The following is a 12985-nucleotide window of genomic DNA, read 5'->3' as shown; positions in this document are numbered from 1 at the left end:
CTAGCTCTTTGGGGGTCTCTCCCTCCTCCACTCCCCCCCAACTCTTTGCAGTGATTTCTCTCCCTCCTCCTCCCCAACCCTTTGGGGGGTTCCTCCGTCCTCCACCCCCTTTCTTGGCCCTTTTAGGGGTCCCTCCCTCCCCCCTAAGCCCTTTGAGGGTCCTTCCCTGCCTGCTCCCCTCCCCCTCGTGTCCCTGAGGGAGGTTTCCCGCTGAAATTTCCCCCGTTAACCCTCCCGGGGTCCCTTTTCCTGCCCCGCAGAGGAAGGAGCCGGTGGGGACGGACGAGTCAGTCCCGGAGAGTGCCCGGAACCTGGAGGGGCTCACGGCTGATGTGCTGGGGGTGAGTGGGACCCCCGAAGCCCCCTGTGTCCCCAGAGCCACCCCTGTGCTCCCCCAAGTCCCCCTGTGCTCCCTGAGGCCCCCTGAGCCCCACCGTGCTGGATCCGGGATTTGTGGTGGTGGTTCTGGGATTTGTTTTGCTGGATTCGGGATTTGTGGTGCTGGATCCAGAATCTGTGGTGCTGGATCTGGGCTTTGTGGTGCTGGATCCGGGATTTGCCGCAGTGGATCCAGGATTTGCTGTGCTGGATCCAGGATTTGCTGTGCAGGTTCTGGGATTTGCCATGCTGGATCTGGGATTTGCCGTGCTGGATCCGGGATTTGCCGTGCTGGATCTGGGATTTGCCATGCGGGTTCTGGGATTTGCCGTGCGGGTTCTGGGATTTGCCGTGCGGGTTCTGGGATTTGCTGTGTGGGTTCTGGGATTTGCCGTACTGGATCCAGGATTTGCCATGCTGGGCCACCTCCCCCCTGTCCCCGGGGGTCCCTGCCCTGAGCAGGGTCTCTCTGCGGGGTCTCTCCGTGGGGTCTCTCCGCAGGCTCTCCAGGTGTCCCAGATCAAGCAGCTCCGGCTGCTCATCGACGAGGCCATCCAGGAATGTGACTCGGAGCGGCTCCGGCTCGAGGCCGAGCGGTTCGAGAGCCTGCGGGAGATCGGGAACCTGCTGCACCCCTCGGTGCCCATCAGCAACGACGAGGTGGGACAGGGACAGGGACGGGGATGGGGAAAGGCACCTGGGACACGGGACAGGGACAGGATGGGGAAAGGCACCTGTAACATGGGGAGAAGGACAGGGACAGGAAAAGGCATGTGGGACACAGGGACAGGGACGGGGAAAGGCACATGGGACACGGGGAGCGAGGTGGGGACACAGGGAAGGAGGTGGGGACATGGGGAAGGAGATGGAGACAGTGGGAAGGAGATGGGGATGGCACATGGGGAGGGAAGTGGGAGACAGAGAGGGAGATTGGACACGAGGTCAGAGATGGGGATGGGACATGAGAGGGGAGATGGAGACACAAGGAGGGAGGTGGGGATGGGACAGGGGGAGGGGAGGGACGTGGGGCACGGGGAGAGGAGTGGATACGTGGGGAGGGAGCTGGGGACACAGGCATGAGGACACAGAGATGGGGACACGGGGCTGGATGGGGCATGAGGAGGGAGATGAGGAGAGGGGTGGAAATAGGGCCAGGGAGATGGGGACATGGGGATGGGGACATGGGGGGATGGATGGAGCATAAGTAGGGGCGTAGGGATAGGGGGAGAGAGATGGGACATGGGGAAGGAGGTGGAAACATGAGGAGGGAGAGGGGGAGAAGGGGAAGGAGAGGGGGATGGGGCACAGGGAGGGAGATGGGACATGGAGAAGGAAGTGGGGACACAAGGAGATGGATGGGAGGGGGGGCACGGGATGGGACACTGGGAGTGAGATGGGGATACGGGCAGGGAGAGGCAAGTGGGCGTGGGGAACAGGGAGGGAGGTGGGCATGGGACCAGGAGAGACATGGACGGGGGAGGGAGGGGGTGACATGGGGAGGAAGGTGAGACAGCGGGAGGGAGATGGAACACAGGGGCCACAGGGAGATGGATGGGGACACAGGGAGGGAGGTGGGGACTCTGGGCAGAGGGGCCCAGAGCTGGGGTCTCCAGGGGGATCCCCCCCTGGCTGGAGCAGCCGGCACAGAGTCCCGCCGGGAACACACAAAGGGCGGCTCAGACAGCACCAGGCACCCCTTTGTCGGGAGAATCCATGGGAAAGGCTCCTCAGGAGGGGGGGCTGGCTCTCCCCCCCGCTGCCTCCATTCATCCCGGGAATGTTTGGCCCGGGAACTCCCTGGGCCCCATGCCAAGGGGCCTCCTAACCAGGGTCAGCCTGGGCAGGCTGGGCTCCCAAACTGGGCCCAGTGCAATGCAGGGACTGGGCTGGGGGGTGATGGGGTCGGGGGCCCCAAATCCTCTCTGGGCTGAGGTTGGGCTGGGGAGTCTGGGCTCTCAAACTGGGCCCAGATTGTAGCATTTGTAATATTTGTAATATGTAATATGCTTAATATTTAATATTTTTAATGTGTAATAGGGGTAGTGTTTACATATACTACATATTTAAATATTACATATTTAAATATTACATTTTACAGGTATACAGTATTTGTAATATGTAATGTTTGTATTGACTACTGGTCCCAGTGCAGTGCAGGGACTGGTGTGGGGGCGTGATGGGGTGATGGAACCCAAATCCTCTCCTCCGGGCTGGGGTCAGGCAGGGGGGTCTGGGCTCCCAAACTGCACCCAGACCGTAACATTTGTAATATTTGTAATGTAACATTTGTAATATGTCATATTTGTAACGACCACTGGGCCCAGGGGTCACTGGGATGTTCCAGTGGGAATTTGGGGCATACCAGGTGCCACTGTGGGGTCCCAGCAGGGATTTCAGGGTGTATTCAGGCTCACCATGGGCTTCCAGCAGGAATCTGGGGGCACCCCCTGTCACCACGGGGTTCCTGGCGGGAATTCGGGCTGTACTTGGTATCCCTGTGGTGGTCCTTGGGAATTCGGGGTGTTATGGGGCACTGGGTGATGGGCCCCAAATCCTGCTCTCTTCATGCAGGATGTGGACAACAAGGTGGAGCGGGTGTGGGGCGACTGCAGCTGCAGGAAGAAGTATTCCCACGTGGATCTGGTGGTGATGGTGGATGGCTTTGAGGGCGAGAAGGGGGTTGTGGTGGCTGGGAGCCGTGGCTACTTCCTGAAGGTGAGGGCTGGGACTCCCACAGGGGTGTGGAATGGTTGGGATCGGGGGGGGGGGGAGGTGGGATGGGGGTCTTGGCTTCTCCTCTGCCAGGTGGGATGGTGGGAGGGGTGGTGTGGGATGGACTGGGGCCCGGGTGGTACCTCTGGATCCATCCCTGGGATGATGGGAGCCCCCATGAGGGTGGTGTGGGATGTCTCTGGATCCATCCCTGGGATGATGGGAGCCCCCATGAGGGTGGTGTGGGATGGACCCTGGCCTGGGTGGTGCCTCTGGATCCGTCCCCGTGGTCTGGGACAACGCTGAGCCCGAGAGCTGGAGCAGCTCCATGGGATCTGCTGAGCAGGGCAGGTGGCCCGGCGTGGTGTGAGTGTGATGGGCGGTGTCCCTCCGTGTCCCCAGGGTCCCTTGGTGTTCCTGGAGCAGGCCCTGATCCAGTACGCCCTTCAGAGCCTGCGGGCCCGGGGCTACACCCCGGTCTACACTCCCTTCTTCATGCGCAAGGAGGTCATGCAGGAGGTGGCCCAGCTCAGCCAGTTCGACGAGGAGCTCTACAAGGTCCGGGGTTTGGGGTGGCATTTGGGGCCCAGACATCCCCCTGGGGCTGTGGCTGTGGCTGTGGGGAGGGAGGTGGTGGGGTCCTCTCTGTTCCAGTGGTGGCAGCAGTGGCGGTTCCCTTCCTCTCTCCTTGGGGTCAGTCTTCAGGAGTGACACACGATGGCCATGAGGTGACAAGGAGGTGGCTCATCTGAGGTCCATCTCCATGGGCGGCATGTTGTGGTGACAAGGAGGTGGCTTGTGATGGTCATGAGGTGGTAAGGAGGTGGCTGGTCGCTGGGATCCATGTCCATAGGTGACATGAGGTGACAAGGGGGTGGTTCGTCTCTGGGGTCCGTCCTCATGGGTGACGTTATGGCCATGAGGTGACAGGGACTTGCCTCATCTCTGGGGTCCATGTTTGTGGCTGGCATATGATGGCCATGAGGTGACAAGGAGGTGGCTCATCTCAGGTCCGTCTCCATGGCTGGCATGTTGTGGTGACAAGGAGGTGGCTGGTCTCTGGGGTCCATCTCCACGGGTGACATGAGGTGACAGAGAGTTGCGTCACCTCTGGGGTCCATTTCCACGGGTGACACGTTTTGGTGACAAGAAGGTGGCAGGTCTCTGGGATCCATATTCGTGGGTGACACATGATGGTGACGAGGTGACGAGGAGGTGTCTCATCTCTGGGGTCCATTTTCATGGGTGACAAGGAGGTGACAGCTCTCTGGGGTCCATGTTATGGGTGACACATTGATGGTGATGAGGTGACCAGGAGGTGGCTGATCTTTGGGGTCCATCTCCATGGCTGACATGTGATGGCAGTGCAGTGACAGGGAGGTGGCTTGTGACGGTGATGAGGTGTCAAAGAGGTGGCTCATCCCTGGGATCCACCTCCATGGGTGACACGTTTTGGTGACAAGGAGGTGGCTGGTCTCTTGGGTCCATCTCCAGGGGTGACACATGATGGCCGTGAGGTGACAAGAGGGTGGCTCATCCCTGGGGTTCGTCTGCAGGAGAAATATATTGTGGTGACACTGCAGTGACAAGGAAGTTGCTCATCTTTGGGGTCCATCCCCCTGAGTGACGTGGTGACAAAGAAATGGCTTCTGATGGGGATGAGATGACAAGGAGCTGGTTCATCTTGGGTCCGTCTCCATGGGTGACATGTTGTGATGGCCATGAGGTGACAGGGAGGTGTTTCATCTCTGGGGTCCATTTCTACAGGTGACATGTTGTGGTGACAAGGAGGTGGTAGGTCTCTGGGACCTCAGGTGACAAGAAAGTGTCTTGTAATGGTGATGAGGTGACAAGAAGGTGGCTGATCCTTGGAGTCCACCTCCATGGGTGACACGTTTTGGTGATGAAGTGGCCTGTTTTTTGGCTCCGTCTCCACGGGTGACACATTGATGGTGATGAGGTGACAAGGAGGTGTCTGATCTTTGGGGTTCACCTCCACGGGTGACACATTTTGGTGATGAAGGGGCCCATCTCTTGGCTCCATCTTCACAGGTGACATGTTTTGGTGACGAGGAGATAGCTTGTGCTGGCCCTGAGGTGACAAGGCTGGTATCTTGTCACCTCCATGGGTGACGCAGGTACCTCCTCCCTGCCCCCAACCCTTTGAAACCCCCCCAACCCCCAGGACAAGCAGCATCTCCCACCCCCATCCCCGAACCCCTCCATGGGGCAGACTCACAAACTGCTGCCAACATGGGAGCAGAGGAGGGAAAAGGCAACGTCCTCCCCAAAAGGTTCCTCTGTGGGTGGGTCAAACCTCTCCCATGAAGTCTGAGCAGGTCCAGGCACAGAACGGGTCTGGGGGCAGAACAGGGTGCAGGAAACAAAGGCAAACTGGAGCCAGAAAACAGCCAGCTGACCAGGCCGAGAACAAAACGGCCTCGGAGCCTTTCCAACACACACACCTTGAGTTAAGGCAAAAGTGAAGAGTGCCCAGTTTCCAAGGAGAGAAGAAAAAAACCTCCCCACTCTTCCCCACAGTTTTTAGGAGGGCCATCAGCTTGGAATGCCCAAGGCAAACCACCCTCCTCATTCAACATCTTTCTTCCACAGAGGCAGAGGAAAGAAAAATTCCTGCTTGGTTTTCTTGAACAAGCAAACCTCCGACACGCCGCTGTCCCCTGTGCAGGTGATCGGGAAGGGCAGCGAGCGGGCGGAGGACAATTCCGTGGAGGAGAAGTACCTGATCGCCACGTCGGAGCAGCCCATCGCCGCCCTGCACCGCGACGAGTGGCTGCGCCCCGAGGAGCTGCCGCTGCGCTACGCCGGCATCAGCACCTGCTTCCGCCAGGAGGTGGGATCCCACGGCCGGGACACGCGCGGCATCTTCCGCGTCCACCAGTTCGAGAAGGTGACGGGCTCGGGGGTGCTGGGGCCAGCAGGGGATTCCTGGGGGAATCCGGGGGGCGTTTGGGGTCACCAGGGGATTCCCGGGGGGATCCAGGGGTGTTTGGGGTCATGGGGGGTTCCAACGGGATTTTGGGGTGTTCCTGGTGGGAATTCGGGGTGTGCCCAGTGTCACCACAGCATTCCCAGTGGGAATTTGGGGTGTCCCCAATGTCACCAGGGAATTCCTGGTGGGAATTTGGGGTGTCCCCAATGTCACAACAGCATTCCCAATGGGAATTCCGGGTGTCTCCAGTGTCACCATGGCATTCCCATTGGGAATTTTGGGTGTCCTCAGTGTCACCACGGCATTCCCTTTGGGAATTCTGAGTGTCCCCAGCATTCCCTTCTCCTGCAGATTGAGCAGTTTGTTTACTCCTCCCCCCACGACAACAAGTCCTGGGAGATGTTTGAGGAGATGATCTCCACGGCCGAGGAATTCTACCAATCCCTTGGGATTCCCTATCACATCGTCAACATCGTCTCGGGTACAGCTCTGCCGGCACATTCCCAGTGTCCCCTGGCCCTGACCCCTTCCCAGCTCAGCATTCCCTGTCCCCAGCCCTCGGGAGGAGGAGCAGGAGGGAGGGAAGGGTGTGTTTTATTTGCTGTGGAATTCTCTGGGTCCATGGGAAGGGGGGTGGGATGGATTGTCCCTGCTGGCCCTTCCAGAGGGACAATTGGAGTGTCCTGGCTCCTCCTGGAAGTGCTGACAGGGGAATGATCCTGATAAAGGCTCCCAGGGATGAGTGGGACTCCTTCATCCCTGGGGCAGGGCAGGAATCCCTCATCCCTTGGGAATCCCTCATCCCCATGGGATCCCTCACCCCACGGAATCCCTCATCCCCATGGCAGAGCAGGAATCCCTCACCCCATGGAATCCCTCATCCCCATGGAATCCCTCATCCCCAGGGAATCCCTCATCCCCAGGGAATCCCTCATCCCTGTGGCAGAGCAGGAATCCCTCACCCCATGGAATCCCTCATCCCCAGGGACGGGCACACTCAGGGCAGACAGTGGGGGCCCCCCCAGCCCCCCTACTCACCCCTGTGTCCCTGCTGTCCCCAGGCTCCCTGAACCACGCAGCCAGCAAAAAGCTGGATCTGGAGGCCTGGTTTCCCGGCTCCGGAGCCTTCCGGGAGCTCGTGTCCTGCTCCAACTGCACCGACTACCAGGCGCGGCGGCTGCGCATCCGCTACGGCCAGACCAAGAAAATGATGGACAAGGTGAGCCTGGGGGTTCTGGGGGGGCCTGTCCGTGTCCCCCATCTCTCTCCGTGTCACTCGTGTCCCCCTGGAGCACTCCGGAGCCACGAGCTCACGGGCTCAGCCAGGGCTTTAAAACAGAAATATATTTAGGGCTCGTTAATACCTCGAGATATTGGCAAGAGAATGAGCCCAGACTTGTTCCCAAGAGATGTTTTTAGTGACAATTTAGGGGAGGAAATGAGGGAACTTGTAGAGGTTCCAAAGGGCACCACACAAGGGGGACTAAAATGTTCCACCACAACAACAACACTGCCCCAGCACAGACTGATCCACAGCACTGGAGTGGAGATCCAATTGATCCACAACACTTCAGTCAGGATCCAACCTCTCCACAACACTTAGATCAAAATCCAGTAAATCCACAACACTCCAGTCAAAATCCAACCCCTCCACAACACTTAGATCAAGATCCAATAAATCCACAACACCTAAATCAAGATCCAGACCCTCCACAACACTGAAATCAAGTTCCACTTAATCCAGAACACTCCAGTCAAAATCCAGCCCCTCCACAGCACTTAAATCAAAATTCCAGCCCAGAATTCCCCCAAATTTCCTCATTTTTCTCCCACATTTCCTCTGTCTTCTGATTTCACCCAATTTCCCAAATTTTCTTAAGTTTTCCCCAAACGTCCCCAAATTTTTTTCAAATTTCCCCCGAAGTTTCTCCAGGTTTTCCCCAAATTTCTTCAAATTTCCCCAAATTTCCCCCCAGATTTCATCAGGGGTTCCAAGAACTGAGAGGTGTTATAAAATGTATGTACAATAGTTAAGAATATTTAAAATATAACATATAAAATGCAGGGATATATAAAATATATACATGTGTAGTATATAAGTATATTAAATATATTAAATTTATAATATAAAAATATATGAAATATATCAAATATAATGTATACATTAGAATAATATTATAAATTATATACAAATATTTAATAATATAAAAGTGAATATATAAAATGTATAATATGTAATTATATAATATATATAAAGATATCAAATATATAAAATATAGTGTATGAAATAGAATAATATATAAAATATACATGAATATATTAATAATAAGTAAATGAATATATAAAATGTATAATATATAAATATATTTAATATATAAATAGATCGTTTTACGAAATATATAAAATATAATATATAAAATATAATAATATATAGAATATACACTAATATATGAATAATATATAAGGAAATAAATATGTAAAAATTTATCATATGTAAAATATCTAAAATTTAATATATATTCTGTATAATAATATATAGAATATAGACTAATATATGAATAATATATAAGTATATAAAATACATAAATATAATATACTAGTGTATAAAATATCTAAACTAATATATAAAACAGAATAATATATTAATATTTAAGTATATAATTATATATACAATATATAAAATGTATGTAAAATATATTTTATATTTAAAATATATATTATAGATAAAAATATATTACATATATAGTATATATAAAAATATATAAATGTATGTAATATATACAAATATATAAAAATATATATAAATGTATAAAAATATATAAAACCTAACTACAATATGGAAATATATAACAAAATATAATAATTTTTTCCCTGTTTGGAGGAACACCCGAAACACTCTCTTCAGAGTAGATGTTTCCTGGCTTGCTAAAAAATCTGTTCTCTACTGAAACCAAAACTAAGCCACATTTTGGAATGTGGTGCCAAAATGTTCGGTTCAAAGCTCTGTCCTAAAATCACGAAAGTGCCAAAAGTGCCTTAAAATCGGGCTGTTTCTGGGTCTCAGGGCATTGGTTCCCCCCCTCCCCCCCCCCCCCACACAGACCCCCCAAACGGGCCCGGGACCCCAGAGTCACTGGGGGGTGTGGGGTGTGTCCCCCCCAGGTGGAGTTCGTGCACATGCTCAATGCCACCATGTGTGCCACCACCCGCACCATCTGCGCCATCCTGGAGAACCACCAGACCCCCGAGGGCATCCTGGTCCCCGAGAGGCTGCGGCAGTTCATGCCCCCAGGTAACATCCCCCCCAGACCCCCGTCCCCGGATTTCATGGCCCCAGGGACCCCCCCTGTGACCCCCATCCTGGGATTTCATGGCCCCAGGTAACCCCCCAAGACCCTCCGTCCTGGGATTTCATGGCCCCAGGTAACACCCCTGTGACCCCCATCCTGGGATTTCATGGCCCCAGGTAACACCCCTGTAACCCCCATCCTGGGATTTTGTGGCCTCTGTGACCCCCCCCCGAGACCCCACCTGTCCCGGGATTTCATGGCCCCTGTGAGCCCCCCATCCCAGGATTCCATTCCCCCTGTGACCCTCCCTGTGACCCCCTCACTGTCCTGGGATTTCATGCCCCCAAGTAACACCTCCTCCCCGTGACCCCCTCATGACCCGTTGTCCCAGGAATTCACGCCCCCAGGTAACCCCCTCCAGTGACCCCCCCATGTCCTCCCCATGCCGGGGGATGACGGGGGTCCCATGTGCCCCCCAGACCTGCGGGAGCTGATCCCCTTCGTGAAGCCGGCGCCCATCGAGCAGGAGCTCTCCAAGAAGCAGAAGAAGCAGCAGGAAGGGGGGGGCAAGAAGAAGGCAGGGGGGGCCCGGGAGCAGGGGCTGGAGGAGCAGATGAAGAACATGGCGGTCTGAGGGCCCCCCCCCGCACTCCCCCGAGGGACTTTTGGGGTCTCCTGAGTCATCCCACCTTCCTCGCTGGGCCATGCCCTCAGCTTCGCTTGGGGGGAGTCACCGTCGGCCCCCCCGCGGCACAAAGAACTGACACGAGTGTGGCCCCCCCTCGTGTGTCCCTCCCACCCGCTGAGCGGGGCTGGGGACCCCCCCGTGTCCCCCCACGCTGAGTGGGGCCGGGGACACCCCCCCGTGTCCTCCATCCAATAAAGGCAAGAGCTGCTGAGCTGCGTGTGCTGGGGGGGTGCCGAGGGGCACGGGGGGGGGGTCCAGCTCCCGCCCCAGCGTGCAGGGGGGGTGTCTCTCCATTTCCCGTGGCCCCCCCTTTCCCCTCCTCTCTCCCAGCCCCACACAAAGCTGCAGACAAAGCCCCTTTGTGATGCAAAGTGGGGCCGGGGGGCCCCCAGGCTCAGCCCCAGCTGCCGCCCGCCCCCCCACCGGCCTGGGGGGGGGACACATAGGAGGGGTTTATCCCTCTCCATCACTGCAGGGGGGGTTGGCTGCCCCCCCCATCCATCCCGTGTGTGCGTGGGAACCTCCGGCGGGGCGGGCGGGGCGGGCGGGGAGTGGCCCCCGTGAGTCAGCGGAGCCCCTGGCGGGGGCGGGGGGGACCCGGCGGTTCCGAGCACCGCCCCGGCACGGGGGGGTCCCCCCCGGGACCCGTCCGACCCGTTCTGCCGGGGGGAGGACCCGCGCCGCCTGCCCGCACCCACGCCCCGGGACCGGCGCCGGCTGGGGGGGGCACCCACGAACCGCGGGGATCCGCCCCCGCCCGCCCTCTGCAGTCCCCACCAGTCTGTCCCGGTGCCCCCCAGCATCCCAGTAAAGCCCAGTCTGTGCCAGTGCCCCCAGTTTCTCCAGTCCCCTCCAGTCTGTGGCAGTGCCCCCCCAACATCCCTAGTACAGCCCAGTCCCTCCCAGAGCCCCCCAGCATTCCCAGTCCCTCCCAGTCTGTTCCAGTGCCCCTCGGTCCTTGTGCGGTGGGACCAGCCCAGGGGTCGGGGTGGGGGGTCCCACGGCGTGGGGGGACATGGACCCCCGTGAGTGGGGTCACGGCCGGGGCGTGTGTGTGTGTGTGACGTGTATGTGTGTGTGACATGTGCTGTGTGTGTGACGTGCTGTGTGTCACACATGAACTGTGTGCTGTGTCACATGTATTGTGTGTGCCCTAGGTGTGTCACATGTGCTGTGTGTGTCACACATGATGTGTGCTGTCACATGTATTGTGTGTGTTCTGAGTGTGTCACACGTGCTGTGTGTGCTCTGTGTGTCACACATGTGCCCTGTGTTCTGCCCATGTCACATGCGCTCACACACGTGTGCCCTGCACGTGCAACCCGTGTGTTCCTCACGTGTGCCATACGTGTGCCCGTGATGTTCGTGCGTGTGCCAGGCACTTCATGTGTGTGCACAACGCACATGTGTGTGTGTGTGTGTGCACCTTACGTGTGTGTGTGCACAATGCACGTGTGTGTGTGCACAGTGCACGTGTGTGTGTGTGCACCTTACATGTGTGTGTGCAACTTACGTGTGTGTGCGCAATGCACATGTGTGTGCGCACCTTGCGTGTGTGTGCGCGCGTGTGCACCTTACGTGTGTGTGTACAATGCGTGTGTGTGTGTCCACCTTACATGTGTGTGTGTGTGCACCTTACATGTGTGTGTGTGTGCACCTTACATGTGTGTGTGTGCACCTTACGTGTGTGTGTGTGTGCACCTTACATGTGTGTGTGTGTGCACCTTACATGTGTGTGTGCACCTTACGTGTGTGCGCGCAACCTGCTCTCGGGGGTGCGCCCGGTGCCCCCCGCGCTGCCGCTAGCGGTGCGGGTCCCGTTGCCGGTGCCGGTGCGGTGCCGGTGCGGTGCCGGTGCGGTGCCGGTGCGGGGCGGCGGCGGCTCCTTTAAGGGCGGCGGGGCCGGTGCAGCCGCGACTCCGCCCCGGCGGGCGCGCGCGGGCGCGGGCGGGGCGCAGGCGGCGGCGCGGGGCGCTGCGGGCACCGGCACCGGCACCGGGGGATACGGGGGGGCAGCGGCCATGGGCCTTCCACCCGCCCGCCAGGCCGCGCAGCCGCTGCTCCTGCTGCTGCTGCTGCTGCCGCCGCCCGCACCGGGACCCGCCACCGGCATCGCCATCGCCACCGGCATCGGCTCCGCCGCCGGCATCGCCACCGGCACCGGCATCGCCACCGGGACTGGCATCGGCTCCGCCACCGGGACCGGCATCGGCTTCGCCACCGGGACCGGGACCGGCACCGGCAGCCGGAGCGGCACCGGGATCCGCCTCCGCCTTCCCGACGCGCTCCCGGCGCCACTCCAGTCTCGCCGCGGCGGCACCGGGGACAGCGGCGGCACCGGGGACAGCGGCGGCTCCGCGCGGCCCCCTCCGAGCACCGGGGACAGCGGTGGCGGCGCCGGGCCCGCGCCGAGCGATGGGACCGCACCGACCACCGGCAGGGACGGCAGCGGCGTTTGGGGGTCCCGAGGCACCGGCGGCACCGGCGGCACCGCGGGCGTCAGAGGCACCGCGAGCACCGGCGTCACTGGAGCCACCAGGAATGCTGGAGACACCAGGAGCCCTGGAGGCGCTGGGGACGCTGGAGGCGTCAGGGACGCTCCTGGAGGCACCGGGGATACCGGAGGCGCAGGGGATACTGGAGGAACTGGAGACACTGGGAGCACCCATGTCCCCAGGGACAGCGGGAGCGCCGTGGATACCGGACACATCGGGAACACCAGCGTCCTCCCGGACAGCAGGAGCGCCGGGGCCGTACTGAGCACTGGGGGGGGCTGGGGGCACTGGGGGCACCGCAGTCCTCAGGGACACCAGGGATACTGGATGCACTGGGGAGACTGGGAGAGACACTGGAAGCACTGGGAAAGTCCCCAGGAACAGCAGGGACACTGGACATAATGGGGAGACTGGCAAAGTCCCCAGGGACACTGAGAGCACCAGGGAAGTCCCCAGGGACACCAGGAAC

At 58.0% G+C, this 12985-nt stretch overlaps 2 protein-coding genes across 2 annotated transcripts in view; both read left to right on the top strand.

Moving 5' to 3' along the window:
• The window catches only part of LOC113962692 (UPF0577 protein KIAA1324-like), a gene marked incomplete at its 5' end in the record, with an annotated part of 21661 nt that extends 12260 nt beyond the window's left edge, over positions 1-9401 (top strand). The window contains 1 exon segment of the mRNA XM_027673454.1: positions 9386-9401.
• LOC113962691 (serine--tRNA ligase, cytoplasmic-like) lies at positions 222-10164 on the top strand (the record flags this gene model as incomplete). The annotated part of the gene is made up of 9 exons (XM_027673453.1): positions 222-341; positions 880-1038; positions 2950-3093; positions 3493-3648; positions 5780-6001; positions 6395-6524; positions 7105-7262; positions 9206-9335; positions 9813-10164. Coding segments are annotated over 9 exons (1374 nt in total), but the record flags the coding sequence as incomplete, so codon positions are not given.
• Between the last annotated feature and the right edge of the window lie 2821 nt (positions 10165-12985).

This window comes from Neopelma chrysocephalum, unplaced genomic scaffold, assembly GCF_003984885.1.
Source record: "Neopelma chrysocephalum unplaced genomic scaffold, ASM398488v2 Primary Assembly neopelma1_184485, whole genome shotgun sequence".
Lineage (NCBI taxonomy): Eukaryota > Metazoa > Chordata > Aves > Passeriformes > Pipridae > Neopelma > Neopelma chrysocephalum.
This window is presented reverse-complemented; position numbering and strand designations above follow the sequence as displayed.